We start from the raw sequence: 18,246 nt of genomic DNA, 5'->3' as shown, positions 1-18,246 counted from the left end.
TCATTGTTGTAACGTGCGGTTATTTGAGTTATTGTCACCTTTTTGTCAGTTTGAACCCGATCAGTCTGGCGATTTTCCTCCGACTTCTCTCATTAACAAAGCATTTTAACCCACAGAACTGCTGCTCACTGGATGTCTTTTTTTTTTCTGTTCTACACACCATTCTCTGCAAACTTTGGGGATTCTTGTGTGTGAAAATCCCAGATCAGCAGTTTCTGAGATACTCAAACTATACCATCTGACACCAACAATCATTCCGCAATCAAAGCCACTTACTAATTTCTTCCCCATTTTACTGTTTGGTCTGTGCAACAACTAAACCACTTGACCATGACTGCATGCTTTTATGCATTGAGTTGCTGCCACATGATTGGCTGATAGGCTATTTGCATTAATGAGCAGGGTACAGCACATAATGTCGGTAAAATGCTGAATGAATCAGTTGTAGTTATGAGAACTGAATATGCTTGGACTCTTTCCACTTTTGTGCTTATATTCTGTTATATTCTGTGCTTTATAGTTAGGCCACACTTAGCCCCCCTCCAGTTTGCCTACCAGCCCCGACTAGGAGTAAAGGATGTCATCGTCTACCTGCTGAACTGTGTCTTCGCCCACCTGGACAAGCCGGCGAGCATAGTGAGGGTCATGTTTTTTGACTTCTCCAGTGCGTTCAACACCATCCGCCCTGCTCTGCTGGGTGAGAAGCTGACAGTGATGCAGGTGGATGCTTCCCTGGTGTCATGGATTATTGATTACCTGACTGGCAGACCACAGTACGTGCGCTTGCAACACTGTGTGTCAGACAGAGTGGTCAGCAGCTCTGGGGCTCCACAGGGAACTGTCCTGTCTACCTTTCTCTTCACCATCTACACCTCGGACTTCAACTACTGCACAGAGTCTTGCCATCTTCAGAAGTTTTCTGATGAATCTGCCATGGCTGGATGCATCAGCAAGAGAGATGAGGCTGAGTACAAGGCTACGGTGGGAATCTTTGTCACATGGTGTGAGCAGAATCATCTGCAGCTTAATGTGAAAAAGACTAAGGAGCTGGTGGTGGACCTGAGGAGGGCTAGGGCACCGGTGACCCCTGTTTCCAACCAATAGAAACATGGTAGAGGATTACAGATACCTAGGGGTATGAATTGACAATAAACTGGACTGGTCAAAGAACACTGAGGCTGTCTACAAGAAGGGTTAGAGCCGTCTCTACTTCCTGAGGAGAATGAGGTCCTTTAATATCTGCCGGACAATGCTGAGGATGTTCTCCAAGTCTGTGGTGGCCAGTGCTATCATGTCTGCTGTTGTGTGCTGGGGCAGCAGGCTGAGGGTAGCAGACACCAACAGAATCAACAAACTCATTCGTAAGGCCAGTGATGTTGTAGGGGTGGAACTGGACTCTCTGATGGTGGTGTCTGAAAAGAGTATGCTGTCCAAGTTGCATGCCATCTTGGACAATGACTCCCATCCACTCCATAATGTACTGGTTAGGCACAGGAGTACATTCAGCCAGAGACTCATTCCACTGAGATGTAACACTGAGCGTCATAGGAAGTCATTCCTGCCTGTGGCCATCAAACTTTACAACTCCTCCCTCAGGTGTCAGACACCCTGAGCCAATAGGTTGGTCCTGGACTTATTTCCACTTGTAATAATTTACTTATTATTATTTAATTATTTATGGTTTTATATTGCTATATTTCTACACTATTCTTGGTTGGTGCGTCTGGAACAAAACCTAATTTCCCTCGGGATCAATAAAGTATGTCTGAATGTCTGTTCACTCATTATTTTTGCTGCTGTTGGAGCAATTTGTTTTTGATTTTGCTGTTTATTATTTGAAGGGATTCCAATGGGTTTTCTTTGTTTCATGGCTGTCAGTGGGAAAGACGTATCTCAGAGTTGTATACTGCATACGTACTTTGATAATAAATATATTTTGAATCTTTGAATTTGTCTTTAAAGAATTGCTCTTATTTTTAACATTAATTTGAAGACTAATCTCCCGCTTTCAGCCCCTCCCCACCTCTTGTTTCCTATCATTTTGATGTTGACACAGGAGTGCATTGATAAAAAAGGAATGGAGAAATTTGGCTGTAAGTAACCAGGACAATTCAATTTTGTTTTCTTGCAGGTTATCAGGAATGAACCTGCCTCCACCCATTATCAGCAACAAGAACTGGCTGAGGCTGCACTTCATATCAGATAACAACCACAGGCACCGGGGTTTCAGTGCTCAGTACCAAGGTAACTTTATATCGGCAATTGATGCTCAGCTTCAGTAGATGATTTTGTTCAGTTAATAAAGCAGAGAAATGCATCTGTAAGCTTTCAGTCATAATGTGGCCCTATGGAATTTGTTTAAAACAACAAGATTTAAAATGGAGCATGTCCGTATGTATTCAAAATGCCAAAATAGTAATTATAACATAATAGGCCTCGAAGTACAAACTCAACCTTGTTAGTGAAAGTTCTTGCCTGTTTTCTTTGGTTCTGCCGCTTGTCGTATTATGATAGATCTTGCAAATTTATAATCACTCTAATGATCCTGACTCCTGCTGAAATCATTTAATGAATCATTAATTTCTTCTAACTCCTTATGAAGTGTCTTGGAGAGGAAAAAATATTTCTCTTTTCAATCCAGAGTCAATTCTATTCATAATAACTTTGGTGAATTTTGAAAATCATAACAACGGCAAAGAAGTTGCATGTGAAGCCTATCTTTTGCGAGATATCCTAAACCATCTTCCTGGTTTATATCACTTAAATTCATCTGGATGGGACCAATCTCAAGCATTTGATCCACTCGGCTCTGTATTTCTTAAGTACTGGCTGGAAAGAGCACTTTTTAAAATTTCATTTAGTGTCTTTGAGCTGTTTTGTGTTACTGTTTGCCTGTGTAATTAAGAGGTAAACCTATCAAGAGCAAATTATTAATTGAAGGCAGCAATTCTGAATGAAATCGAAGCATTTGCTGCACTAATGTATCAAACACAAACCACAATAACTGTTCTTAAACTTACAGTTTTACTTCCGTGTGATTGTTTTACTATTGTTTTTTATGCATTGTAAACACTTTGTACTATCTACTGGAGAGACCATACAAAACCATAAAGAATAATATTGCACCCTGAATCTTTTATTGTTGGAAGCATTAGCAAAGATATACATATCAAATATTACTGGGAGGTCTTGGTCTTAATCAGATCTTTCAAGGATCTATCCTTGGTTCAGGAGAGGAAGAAAATGAAGACAGCTCTGTCTTGGAAATCAAATCCACCTGAGTTCCAGTTGGGTTAATAAAAGACAATACCTGGAAAAATCACAAGTAATGGAAATCTTCCCAAGACTTTGATCCTACCATCAACAAAGTCAAAGTCACTGTCAGACAGCATGGAAACAGGCTTGTGTCCGCACTGTCAAATCCATTTGCATTAATCCCAATATATGTTAATTCCCCCACCATTTATCTGCCAACAACAAATCAGTTTAGACTTCTTAGAGAGGGTGCAGAGACCCGTGCCTTTTGATCTTGGATTCAATACAATCCTACTGGAACATGTAGAATCCAAATTGTAGAACTGGTCCACATCCAGGTAATTATATTCATAAACTCACTCAAGTGGAGATGATAATCCTCACTTTCTGCACTCAAATTATTTTAAAGTTTTATAAAATAAAAGTAAGTGTCTGCAAATGTTTTGGTCTGAATATTTGCTAAACCAATGTTCAAAAGAGAATATCGGCATACCATTAGAGCCAGTGTTTTTTTTACAGCTGCATGGACTAACAGTTGTTCAGAGCAGGAAGTTTTTACACAGACTGAAAACTGCGCGACACTTTAAATGAACATTATATGAAAGAAAATTCCATCTGTGTGGGAGCGGTTTAGTACTGTGTGGCTGCGCACTCACAGAGCTTAGAGGGAACAGTGATTAGAACCAGCAGTGTCATAAAATGGTTGTAGAAAATGGGCTCCATTTATGAGTTTGTTAAAAACATTTCAACACTTCTGAGGTTGATCTCAAAAGAATAACAACCAACACATAAACTCAATGTTTAGAGGTTAAAGAGGTGAAAGGCGTACGTCATACAGCTGATTGTGCATTAAAGACGACTCTTTACAGCCTTGGCAGCTTTGTGTGGATCAATGTCAATGAATGCCTGGCAGCTCATATGCAACGGCTATCATATGAGGAGTGTTAATGGCTCTGGGGCTGTACTCACTGGAATTCAGAAGAATGAAGGGGTATCTCATTGAAACCTATTGAATGTTGAAAAGCCTTCTTTAGCCAGGGAGTGGTGAACATGTGGAACTTGTTGCTGCAGGTGGCCATGTAGGCCAAGTCTTTGGGTATACTTAAGGCAGGGATTGATGGATTCTTGACTAGTCAATTCATGAAGGGATATCAGGAGAAGACAGGAGACTGAGGTCAAGAGGAAATATTTGATCTGCATGATGAAATAGTGGAGCAGACTCAATGGGCCAAATGGCTTAAACTGCTCCAATATCTAATGGTCTTATGGTTTTATAGCCTGGTCAAAGAGTAATTTATGAATTTCAAAGACCAGCCTCTTGAATGTGAGCATTTATTAAGGCAATACTCTGGCCCATTGGCTACTGACACTGGACAAAGGTGCTAGAGAGCATCCTTTCCAGCCATTTAGCTGACACCCAGATGCAGATGGAAGAAAGTAGACTGTCCCAGGCCCGGGAGACTGATGATAGCTGGTGGATTTACCAATGTAGAGCAGATCTACCTTTGAAGGACCCATGCAATCTCAAACTGGGGGGAAAAAAAACATGGAAGTGTGTAATTATATAATAAATGCAAGAGGAAAATATACAGTAAATGGCAGGACCCTTAGGCGTTGACGTACAGAGGGACCTTGAAGTGCAAGTCCATCACTCCCTGTGGCATGGTAGTTTTGTGGTTAATGTAATGCTTTACAGTGCCAGCAATTTAGGCTCAATTCCCGTCACTGTCTGTAAGGAACATTTACATTCTTCTCATGACCACATGGTTGCCATGGTTTCGTCATACATCTTGAAGATGTACTGGTGAAGGTTAGCACATTGTGGGCATGTCAAGCTGGCGCCAAAAGGACGCATCAATTGTGGGATGCGGCAGGACTGGTTTGATCATTACACAAACAGCGCATTTCAATATTTCAATGTACATGTTAGTGTTAACCCTAACCTTAACCCTAACCCTGATGTGTCAAATAAAACTAATCTTTAAAAATGGCAACACAAGTGGACAGGGTAATAAAGAAGGCATGCAACATGCTTGCCTTCATCACTTTAGGGCACTGTGTATAAAAGCTGGGAAATTGGACTAAAAACTTTGTTGAGTCCACATTTGGAGTTTTATCTAGAATTCGTGGATATTGGATATTGGAGGTTTTGGGGAATATGAAGAAGAGATTTACCAAAATTTGAGTCTATCAGTCATAAGGAAAAGTTGGACTAACTTGGATTGTTTTCTCTGAAGTGTTGGAGGCTGAGGAGTGACCTGACATACGCATATCTAATTATGAGAGGCATAGTTAGAATAGATAGTCATTTCCAGGGGTGGAATTGGCAAATGCTATTGGGCATAGGCTTAATGTGAGAGGGGGAAGATTTAAAAGAGATTTTTAAGGCAAGAATTTGGAACACAAGTCATGGTAGGGCCCTGGAATGTGCAGCCAGGGAAGGTGGGGAAGTAGATACAATGGCAATATTTCAGAGGCATTTCAACAAAAAAATGAGCAAGCAGGAAATAGGGGGATATGGACCATGTGCAGGCAGATGGGATTAGTTTAGATTGGCACCATGGATGGTCCAGACGTGCTGCACTGTTCTTCTCTCTCTGCACTTTGGATCTAATACTGAGAATATAAATTTATCTGCAGGTTTATTGACTTTGGAGTGAGCTCAAACTTGCAAATGGTGAAATTCAATGTGAATCATACAGGCTGGGTGCACAATAGCTACTCAATGCTACTCAATACTCAAATATTCTCTTTCTCCTTTACCCATTGACATTATGGAAATTCTCCACCGAGCGGATGAGAGCTCCTGTGCTCATACCTCAGATCTTCTTTGTAACATAGTGCAAGAGCGCCGAATATGAGCAGTGAAGCTTCACGAAACACTCTTTAAGCAGGGAGATTTTTGTCCAGTAATTTCTTCAGTTTCACTTCTTTTATACAGAAATTTGGAAGTATAATAATCCATCAACCAGCTTATCTGATCGCAAGAAAAACTGTGATATTCTCCTTGGTACTTCTGCATGATTTCTCTCATTGAACATAGAATGTACATCAGCACAGTATAGTACAGGCCCTGCAGCACATAATATTGTGCTCACTTTTTAACCTACTCTAAGATCAGTCTAATTCTTCCCTCCTCCATAGCTCTCCATTTTTCAAGCATTCACATACTTATCTAAGAGATGCTTAAATGCCCCTAATGTATTTGTCTCTACCACTGCCATTGGCAGGGCATTCCATGCACCTATCACTCTCTGTGTAAAGAACTTACCTCTGATATTCCCCCCTATATGTCCCTCCAATCACCTTAATATTCAAGTATTAGTGATTTCCACCTACGGAAAAAAGTCTCTGTCTATCCATTTGCTTTATACCTCATATCATTATATACACATCTGTCAAGTCACTTCTCATTGTCCTTTGCTCCAGAGAAGCGACTAAGCTTGCTCAACCTATCCTTGTAAGATATGTTCTCCAATCCAGAAATTTTATATACCCTAGTCTACAGTATTGTGCAAAAGTCTCAGGCACATATACAGTATAGAGCGAGGGTGCCTAAAACTTTTGCACAGTATTATATTAGTCAAAGTGGAACAGACAGCAATTTTGTAAATCCATCAGGAGCAAAGGACATTGGGAATGGCGAGGGTGGAAGACTGCCACAGGGGTGTGGGACTGGGGTGGAGGAGTGGTTTGTCTGTAGACGTACCTGGTCCTGAGACATCAGGCAAGGTCATTTGATTCCAAACAATTGGTTTAATGATCACTACAGAATGACTCTCTGTTGCTTCCCACTCCCTCTCCTCCCCATCCCTTTTTCCCAACCATGATTCCCCTCTCCCTCCCCTTCCCACTCTCAGTCCACAACAGAGACCCATATCCAAATCAGGTTTATCATCACTTACATGTGTCATGAAATTTGTCTTTTTGCAGCAGCAATAGTCAGCAAAAGTTAGCTGTGTGTATGTGCCTAAGACTATTGCAATTATATTTGCCACCAATTTATGTTATGTCATTTAAGTTATATATGGTATTTGGCAGATGGTACATGATATAAAATTTAAAATGTACTTAACATAACATGCTGAAGCATATTTTGAAGAACAGTGTGGGGACACTGGCGACCAAAAATTAAAACTACATTTTTAATATTTATATTTGTTTAGTACCTAAAAATTTGTCACTTGCTCCATATCTTTAGTTCTAGGACTGGTTCATGAATCTTTGCACTCGATAAGCAGTTACCTACAAGGCAGTTATGTAAAATATTTCAAGGTTTAATTACCACTGAATAATACAAAATAAAGATCACCAGTGGTGTAAAAATATACAAGTTTTCAATATATAAATTCAGATATGTTGATGAAAGTTTTGTGGTGTGGCCTCATGGACTCCCACAGTTCCACACCACTGAAAAGCATACATCCAAACATTCAATTTACAAAGGAGATGGAGAAGAATGGTTGCCTCCCATTCCTGGACATTCTAATACAAAGGAAACTGGATGGTAGCTTCAGTCATGACATCTATCAGATGGATTTATACCTCAAAAGTAACAGCCACCATCATGCCTCCCAACTTGAAATGGTTCTTTCTACCTTGATTAACCATGCAAGAACTATTTTGAATCCGGAGAGTCTCCACAAGGAAATGAGACAATTACACATGATGTTCCTACAGAAAGGCTACAAAGAAATCAATCAGGCTCTGAAAAGGGCAGACAGAAAAATCAGGAAGCCTAACAATGAAGCAGAACTGATCTCCACCTCCAGTATTCCCTATATTTTCATTGCTTCTGGAAGGATCACCAGGATCCTGAAGAAATTCTGAATTATTACCATCCACAAACCCGTAAAGAAGCTCAAATCACAGCTAATGGAAAGTCCAAGATGACTTGGACTTAGAATGGCTGGTATTTACAGGATTCCCTGTGAATGTGGACAGCTTACATCAGCCAGACGGGATGCACGGTGCAAACGTGCATCAAGGAGCACAGGAGGTGTAGCTGTTTGGTTTACCAGAGGAAATGGAATTCGCAGTGGCCATGGGATTGACTTCAATGGCACAAAACTACTGTGCCACTTAATGGCCTGGTGAAGGAAGCCATTCAAATAAAACTAGAGGAAAAGAATTTTAACAAAGGTGAAGATCTAACTCTGAGTAAGAACTGGAATTCAATACCACTAGACTGGACACATCATCCCTGATGACAACGGCAGAGATCATCATCGAAACATCAGTTAAAATTGATAATTGTACCCAGCTGGAAGCCCAAGAGGAGTTTATTCATAACATACAAATTTGTTATCCTTCTCACACAATTGGTTTTGATCACCTGACTCAAATTTGTTAAACAAGCTCAAAGATCAAAGTAAATCTGTTATCAACATACACGTGGCACCATATACAACACTGGGATTAATTTTCTTGTGTGCATACACAGTTAATTTGTGAACCATAAGAGGATCAATAGAAAACCACACCAATTTGAGCATTCAACCAGTGTAATAAGAGAACTAACTGCAAATGCAAAAGAGAAAAAAATAATTAATAAATGGCAATGAACATTGAGAACATGAGATGAAGAGTTCTTGAAAATAAGTCCATAGATTGTGGGAACATTTCAGTGTTGGAGCGAGTGAAGTTATCCTATCTGGTTCAAGAGACTGATTATTTAGGGGTAATAACTGCCCGTGAACCAGATGATCAGGGTCCTATGGATTCTATATCTTCTTCCTAATAGCAGCAGTGAAGTGAGACAATATCTTTATTGAAAATATTTGTCCATTGCAAGGGATTGCTAAAAATATTCCCTTTGTAGTGTTTATACCCCATTAGTTCATAAGTATTGGAAAAGTATTTATTAATAATACATGCAAAAGAATAGTTCACACAAAATGCCAGGGGAACTCAGCAGGTCAAGCAGTGTCTGTAGAAATGTATAAACAGTCAATGCTTTGGATCAAGACCCTTTTTTCAGGATCCATCATCATAATTCTCAAGTACACTTTCCATTGTAGCATAAATCACAAATTTGCTCCTGGGGCTTCTCGAATAAAAACAGAAAATAATAGTAATACTCAGTAGGGTAGGCTGCATCTTTGGGAAGAGAAACAGAGTTAATATTCATATGTGGCCTTCCACTTCCTGCTCTGAGGCAAGTTGCTTGAAATTCCCTTCAAGAAATTAAGTAGCTGATTAAATAGCATTAATACTTGTTGTTTAAATTGCATTCCAAGATTTCATTAAATTGGATCATAGCAACAGATGTCAATGGAAGTATGATACAGAGATGCTTTGGTTAGTTACCAAATTATTCTAGCCTTTGTGCTAATTTGCTACATTATGTTCATACCTTCACACAAAATGAATAATCAGCTGTAGCTATGAACAGTAGGAAGCATAGTCATTAATTGATGAATACTTGAGGCAAGGAACACATTACATTGTTCCTCATTACATATTACATATCCTCTGGATAAATGATGTCCAGCACAATCAAAATGACCTGTAATTTAAAACACTGAGGAGCAGTTCAGCTTGTGCTGATAAATATTTTAGAGTTTGTCAGCTTAATAACCTCACATCTTTTCATAATTCATAATCTAATAATTGCATAATATTGTTTGCCGCTCAAATTGTATTCACTCCGCTATGCCACAATTGGATCAGCTCCACTGATACATAGAGTGAAAGTAAGTCATCAAGTTATTTTACAACAAGAAACAAAAATGTCAGTTTTGTGACATTTCTTAATACACCGAATTTCTACCCGTGACAGTTGGGTTCAGACATTGTGCAGATCAGGAAGTCTTTGTATCTGACACTGGTGAAATTAGGCCGTTATATCCACTAGTGAGGGAGTGGCTGACACTACCAGCACAAATGAATTAAATGGGCAGCCTTACAAATGAAATTATCCCAATTATGGAAAGAAATCAGAATGGGGACAGACGGTGAGTGCTGTAGAATTCATAGCTCCATCTGCCTCAGAAATGAAGGATTATTGCTAAGCACGGTAATGGCAGCCCCACAAACTAATAAGCTGTGATTCCTCATCTTCAGACGCAGAGGAGGTTAAGTAGCAATCTTGATGAGTGATGAGAAGCTACAAGCCCATATACTCACACAGTTGCTCTCCAGTGCAAGTTGCATTGCTTTCTGGTTTGTTTGCAGTACTGAAACTCATACCATCAAAGTTAAAAAAAATGCAAATGATGATTACTTTAAATAAAAACATTCTGAGACTTTCAAAGTTTAAATTAAATTTATTATCATATCAAAATTCAAATTAATTTTTATTATCAAAATACATATATGTCACCATAAACAACGCTGAGATTCATTTTCTTGTGGGGCATAGTCACGGAAGCTATAGAATAATTACTATAATGGAATCAGTGACAGTCTTCCACAAAAAGGGTGTTCATCCAGAGTGCAGAAGACAACAAACTCTACAAATACAAAAAGAAGAAACAGTTAATAATAAATAGATAAGCAATAAATATCGAGAATGTGAGATGAAGAGTCCTTGAAAGTGATTCCATTGGTTGTGGAACATTTGGTTGAAGCAAGTTAAGTTGAGTCAGGTTACCCCTTTGGTTCGAGTTGAGGGGTTGTATACTATTTTGAGATTCATTTTCTTGTAAGCATTCACAGTAGAACAGAGAAATACAACAGAATTTATGAAAAACTGAACACAAACAAAAACTGATGAGCAACTAATGTGCAAAAGAAGACAAAGTTGAATGCTGTATGAATATTGAAGTGGCATAAAACATTGGTGAGGTTTAACTTGGAGTATTGTGTGTAATTCTGGTCAGCTAGCTCCGGGAAAGATATCAATATAATTGAAAGACTGTGGAGAAAATTTACAAGGATGTTGCCGGGACTTGACAATCTGAGATATAGGGAAAGGTTGATTAGATTAGGATTTAATTCCCCAGAGGGTTGGAGAACAAGGGGGGATTTGATATGGGTATAAGGATTACAGATGGGGTAAACGCAAGCAGACTTTTTCTCACTGAGGCTGAGTGAGTCTAGAACTGGCAGTCATAGGTTAGGGGTGAAAGGTGAAATATTTAAAGGAAACATAAGGAGGAACTTCTTCAGACAGAGGATGGTGAGAGTGTGCTGCCAGCAGAAATGTTTGATGTGGGTCCCATTTCAACATTTAAGAGTAATTTAGGGTAAATATAGGTAAATAAGAGGGCTATGGAGGGCTATGGTCCAGGTGCAGGTCAATGGGACTACGCAGAATAATATTTCAGGCCAGACTAGATGGGCCGAAGAGCCTGTACTCTATGACTCTATATTTTTGATAAATGATCAACCTCAACACAAAAAAAGTGGTTGGGTTCTCCCTGCCTCAGGTTGGATAGCCAGGCTCCCACGTCAGAAACAGTCAGAGGAAGAATGTGGTCTTATGGTCTTGATAGGAGTTCAGGGGTAGGGATGCAGGAATTAGTTCTTAATGCAGTTAGGACGATAAGGTATTTGAAGATAAATCCTAGGTAGCCTGATGTCCAGTTTTTCAGGTCTACTCTTCTGACATTGATTTCCGAGGTACCTATCCCTGTAACCATAGCACTTGTACCTGCAGTCCTCCTGGCTCCTTACAGAGAAATGGTATCAATTGCCCATTCCACCTAGATGCCTTTTGTTCTGTCCAGATGTTTTGAGGCTTGCTGCTCAAAATTCTTCGTTGTTTAATAGTCAAGAAATGTGAAGTGATTGACAGCATTTGAGTTACGCCAACACACCGAGAGATGTTAAGGGCTGTACGTTGCTTTCTGAGGTGCATAAGTTCAGCATTTAAAAGCCACTAGCCATTCGTGATGTTGCTGATAGATTCATCCAATAAATGCATAGTTGCTCTGGGTTGACTCTACGATCATTAGAGTTGTGAAGTTGCTGTTCAGTCTGCTCTGCACACAATGACCATGTGAATATATGCAGATATATGTGGACCTATGGACTCACTTTCAAGGACTCTTCACTTCATGGTCTCGATATTTATTGCTTATTTGTTCTTATCACTTCTCTATTGTATTTGCACAGTTTGTTGTCTTTTGCACCTTGGCTATTTGTCCTCACTGTTGGGTGCAGTCTTCCATTGATTCAATAATGGTTCTTGGATTTACTGACTATGCCTGCAAGAAAATGAATCTCGGGGTTGACATATGCTGATATTTTTGTATTTTGATAAGAAATTTACTTTGAACTTTGATAGGTCAATTGTATATCATGATACATGAGGGCACATTTTTAGTATCAACCTAATTTAACCCCCCCCCCTTTACATTTCTAGGAATGGCACAGGTGTAAGGCTACACTGAACGATGGCAGAAAAATATCACGATAAGGTTTTAGTTACTAACCATACAGGCATGCAGTTCTACTCATTACAAGTCATTGTTATTTTAAAGTGGAGAAAAGTTCAACAACATTATTGGGCTTGATTTAGTTGTATTTGTACAGGTTTTGAGGTAGAGCCCTATGTACTCCAGCCCTCACAACTTAAGTCTAGCAGGGTTTCAGCAACCATGGAGAGTTTTGACTATTGACCTGACCCTGGAAAGAAGCCAAACCCAGTGGTAAAAGTTGCTGGTGGGTAAGCAGAGCACTGCAAAGGGTTCTTGAACAGTTGTGAAATATTTCTTATCGAGACATTTAAAATATTGAATTGACTTTATTGCTTACATCCTTCATTCACACAAGGAGTAAAAGTCTTTACAGTACGTCTCTGTTTAAATGCATGATGTGCAATTTATAGTAACTTGAAATAAATAGTATGTACAATAGGACAGTCAATATAATAGGAATACATTTGTATCAGTGTGAATTAGTCAGTCTGACGGACTGGTGGGAGAAGTTGTCCTGGCTTTTATGCTGTGGTATCATTTCCCAGATGGTAACAGAACATTGCTTGCATTATTCAAAAAGGGAAATGAAACATTTAAAAAATAGCTAGCTACTCCTATTGGGAAATTCAGATGATTACCTTCTTTGGATCTAAAATAGAGTTGGGTTTTCCTTTGATCAGTAGTGAAGGAAAAACACATCAGATAAAACTCTAAAGACCTTCCAATTCCATTAGCAAAGTATTAATAAGTTTTACAACTTCCTTGCATTATATTGCACAATTTGAAACAAATATTAAAATGAGAAATAGGAGGAAGTGTGCAGATGCTGGAAATCCAAAGCAACACACAAAAAACGCTGGAGAAACTCAGCAGGTCAGGCAGCATCCACGGAAATAAATAAAGTCATCATTTTGGTCCAAGAACTTTCTTCGTAACTGGAAAGGAAAGGGGAAGATGCTAGAATAAAAAGGGTGGGGTGGTGGGGTTGAAGGAAGAGAACTAGAAGATAGTAAGTGAAGCCAGGTGGGTAGGAAAGATAAAGGGCTGGAGAGAAAGGAATCTGATAGGAAAAGACAGAGGTCCACAGGAGAGGGGGAAGGAGGAGGGGACTGAGGTGGAAGTGATAGGAAGGTGAGAAGAGGTAAGAGGACAAAATGGGGAACAGAAGAAGAGGGGAGAGGGAGAGAATTTTTTTTACTGGAAGGAGTGAAAATGAATGTTGAATTCTGTCAAGCCTGATTTTATTTGTTATGTCTAAGTCACACTTGTGATGCACAGTATTGCTCCCTACCTTTTTAAATTCTTCTGACTGGCAGGAGAGGGAAAGCAGAATGTCAGATAGTGGAGAGCACCCCTCAACAATAAGTACTCCATTTTGAGTATTGTTGGGGGTGGGAAACCTACCTGGAAGACCACAATAGTGACTGTGCCTCTGGCACTGAATCTGGCCCCATGGCTCAGAAAGATAAGGAACTGAAGAGGATAGCAGCAGTAATAGAAGACTCTATAGTCAGGGGGAAGGACAGGCGATTCTGTGGATGTGAAAAGGAACCAGGGATGGTAGTTTGTCTCGCAGGTGCTAGGGTCTGAGAATATAAGCAAGGACAAGCCAATGATTGGGTACAAATGCAGACAGACCAATAAGTTAAATTGTACCACAGAGGCAAAACTCAAAAGGGCAAAGAATGCAGGTCTGAAGGTGCTGTATTTAAACGCGTGTAGCTTTCAGAATAGGTGGGCAAACTTGCAGCACAATTCGAGATTGATCAGTTTGATGATGTGCGTATCACTGAGTCGTGGCTGAAAGAAGGCCATAGTTGGGAGCTTAACATCAAAGGATATACCTTGTATTGAATGGACAGGCAGGAACGTACAGGTGGTGATGTGGCTCTGTTGGTAAAAAAATGGAATTAGAAAGAGGTGATATAGGGTCAAAGAATGTTGAATCATTGTGGATGGAGTTAAGAAACTGAAAGAGTAGAAAAACCTTTATGGGAGTCATATATAGGCCTCTAAATAGTAGCCAAGATGTGGGGTTGAGATTGCAAAATAAACTGGAAAAGGCATGTAATAAATATAATGACACAATTGTAATGGGGGACTTCAATATGCAAGAGGATTGGGAAAATCAGGTTAGTATTGGATCACAAGAGAGGGAATTTGATGAATGCTAACGAGATGGCTTTTCTGAGCAGCTTGTGCTTGCGCCTACTCAAGGAAAGGCTGCCTTAAATTGGGTGTTATTACGGAACCCTTAGGAGACAATGATCATAATATGATTGAATTAATTCTGCAATTTGAGAGGGAAAAGCATAAGTCACATGTATCAGTATCACAATGGAATAAAGGGAATTACAGAGGCATGAGAGAGTAGCTTGCACAGATGGATTGGAGAAGGATACTGATGGGGTGACGGCAGAGCGGAGATGGCTGAAGTTTCTGGGAATAGTTCACAAGGTGCAGAATAGATATTTCCCACAGAAGAAGTTGTTCTGAAATGGTAGGGGTAGGCAACCATGACTGACAAGGGTAGTTAAGGACTGCATAAAAGCCAAGGAAAGGCATATAAGCCTGCAAAAGTGAGTAGGAAGTTGGATGATTGGTAAGCTTTTAAAATCCCACAAAAGGCAACTAAAAGGTTATAAGAAGGGAAAAGATAAGATATGAGTGCAGACTAGCCAATAATCTGAAGCAGGATACCAAAAGTTTTTTCAGTTATATAAAGAGTAAAGGAAAGTGAGAATTGACATTGGACCACTGGAAAAGGATAGTGGTGAAGTAGTAATGGGGGACAAAGAAATGGCAGATGAACTTAATAAGTACTTTGTATCTTTCTTAACAGACAGACATACTTCACTGATTCGGAAGGAAATTGGGTTTCATTACAACGGCACCAAGAATAGTGAAGAAATATAGCAATATAAAACCATAAATAATTAAATAATAATTAGTTAACCATGCCAGGTGGAAATAAATCCAGGACCATCCTATTGGCTCAGGGAGTCTGACACTCCGAGGGAGGAGTTGTAAAGTTTGATGGCCACAGGTAGGAATGACTTCCTATGACGCTCAGTGTTACATCTCGGTGGAATGAGTCTCTGGCTGAATGTACTCCTGTGCCTAACCAGTACATTATGGAGTGGATAGGAGTCATTGTCCAGGACGGCATGCAACTGTGGAAGACACTCACAGTATGCCAGGTGTCCGTAAGTGTCAGGGAGCAGGAAAGAGTGCCATTGCTATTACAAAGGAAAAACTGCTAGGCAAACTCAAAAGTCTTAAGATGGATAAGTCACCTGGACCAGATGGACTATGTCTCAGCATGCAGAGAGAGGTTGCTGAAGAGATAACAGATGCATTGGTCATGATCTTGATTCTGGCATAGTCCCAGAGTGCTGGTAGATTACAAATGTCACTCCACTCTTTAAGAAGGGAGGAAAGAAATTATCCACCAGTTAACCTAACCTCAGTGTCTGGGAAAGTGTTGGAGCCTATTATTAAGGATGAGGTTTCAAGTTACTTGGAGACTAATGAAAAAATTAATCAAAGTTAGCATGATTTCTGAAAAAGGAAATTGTGCCTGACAAATCTGTTGGAGTTATTCAAGAAAATAACAGGTAGAGTGGACAAATGAGAGGAGGTGGATGTCATTTACTTGGATGTTCAGAAGGCATTTAATAAGGTGACACACATGAGGCTGCTTAACAAGATTAAATCCTATGGTGCTACAGGAAAGATACTGGCATGGATAGCAGAATGGCTGACAGACAGGATGCAGTGAGTGGGAATAAAAGGGGCCTTTTCTGGTTGGCTGCCAGTAACTAGTATCCAGAAGTAGAGAGCACAGCCTCAAAATTGAAGGGAGACCCTTTAGAACAGAGGTAAGGAGGATTTTTTTTTTCACCAGAGATTACTTAATCTGTGGAATGCTCTGCCACAGACTGTGGTGGAGGCCAAGTCCATTCATATATTTAAGGTGGAAGTTGATCGTTTCCTGATCAGTCAGGGCATCAAACGTTATGGTGAGAAGGCATGTATATGGGCTTGAATAGGATCCTGGATCAGCCATGAAATCATTAGGGCTAATTTTGTGTAGTGCCAAAAAGGCCATTTTCTGGTATAATGAGCTTGGCTGCTGGACATGGATTCTAGTGACAAGGAAGAGTGACAGATGGAAGTGTCACTGTTAGCCCAGCAAGAGTTGCGCAGATTTTCTTTTTTTGTTTAAACTTGTCTATAAAAGTTATTGTAAATGAAAAGGCATCGTGCCAGTTTGAACTGATATTTCTTATTTCAGGTTTAAACCAAGCACTGCTCTCATCAATGTTAAAGCTCTTGAAAAATTATTTATATTTGTTCTGTTAATCTAATTATTTCTGGCTGCCCTGCATCCAGATAAATCCCCCCTTAGGCCACTTCATTTAATCTGCAGAATAATATTTGCATTCATTTATTTGAAAACGCATTGAAAAAAATGAACCAATTGAAGGATTTTGTGTACACTTATTTAATTTAAATCCTATTTTCAAAACTACTTTATTAAAATGTTATTTGACATTCTAATAACTTCTGCTTAATTATGCTTAAGCAATAACGTAGATTATGAAAACAATTGCAGTCCAATAACACTTGCATATTTTGGCCTGGAGCCTGTCCCTCTCTTGGCATGTGCTTGTTAATGCGAGATCATGCTTGATAAATCTGATTGAATATTTGGAAGTTGTAAGTCAAATAGTGGAGAGCGTAGTTCAAGTTTGAGTTTATTGTCATTCAACCATACACATGTATACAACTAAATGAGACAATATTCTTCCGGACCAGGTTGCACACCACACATACCACACATAAAATAATATAACAGATAATAAAAAATTCTGTAGTTGTACAAGTTGACATAAAGTGCATTTATGTGTAGTAGGCCTCTGTTAGTCTCAATAGACCATGGATTTGTGCCTTGGAAAGTTTCCAGGGCGCAAGCCTGGGCAAGGTTTTTTTTATGGAAGTCCAGCAGCTGCCCAAGCTACAAGTCTCCCCTCTCCACGCCACCAATGTTGTCCAACGGAAGGGCATTAGAATCCATACAGCTTGGCACCAAAGTCATCGCAGAGCAATGTGTGGTTAAGTGCCTTGCTCACGTAGGACACACACGCAGCCTCGGCCAAGGCTTGAACTAGCAACCTTCAGTTCACTAGGCGAATGCCTTAACCACTTGGCCACTTAGTTAAATATGCAACAGTATTACTGTTACTAGCGCTGTCATAAATAATGGATACTGGATGGTAGCAGGGTGTTCAAAAGTCTCACAGTCTGGGGGAAAAGGCTGTTACACAGCTTAACAATCCTTGGTCTTCTTCTGCACTACCTTGTGCCTGACAGTAGGCTAACCAAAGCAAGTATGCTAGTAAGTATTCTGGAGTTATGTGAATATGGCAGATATGAGTTCAAACAAGAGCTTGTCTTCAGTTCTTAAGGTAGCTTGCAGGGAGCAATCTGTTTGAAGTTTGAACATACAGCTTTGCAAACAGTGTTGTTTACAGAACCCTGACTGCTGGCCCACATCAGGAGGCTGGCTGCTCAAAAGGTATCGCTTGCAAAGTGAAGCGACCTTGAGATGTTCTTGTCTACA

General features: G+C 39.8%; 1 protein-coding gene across 1 annotated transcript in view; it reads left to right on the top strand.

The window, feature by feature from the left end:
• Window positions 1-18,246, top strand: part of csmd3b (CUB and Sushi multiple domains 3b) — a 2,186,187-nt gene that overhangs the window by 1,273,436 nt on the left and 894,505 nt on the right. Inside the window, exon 6 of the mRNA XM_059983996.1 lies at window positions 2,132-2,244. Coding sequence (XP_059839979.1) covers window positions 2,132-2,244 — 113 coding nt within the window. The remainder of the gene's footprint in view (window positions 1-2,131; window positions 2,245-18,246) is intronic.

Source organism: Hypanus sabinus, chromosome 1 (assembly GCF_030144855.1).
Source record: "Hypanus sabinus isolate sHypSab1 chromosome 1, sHypSab1.hap1, whole genome shotgun sequence".
Taxonomy (NCBI): Eukaryota; Metazoa; Chordata; class Chondrichthyes; order Myliobatiformes; family Dasyatidae; genus Hypanus; species Hypanus sabinus.
Note: the sequence above shows the minus strand (reverse complement) of the source record. Positions and strands in the feature narration are given on the sequence as shown.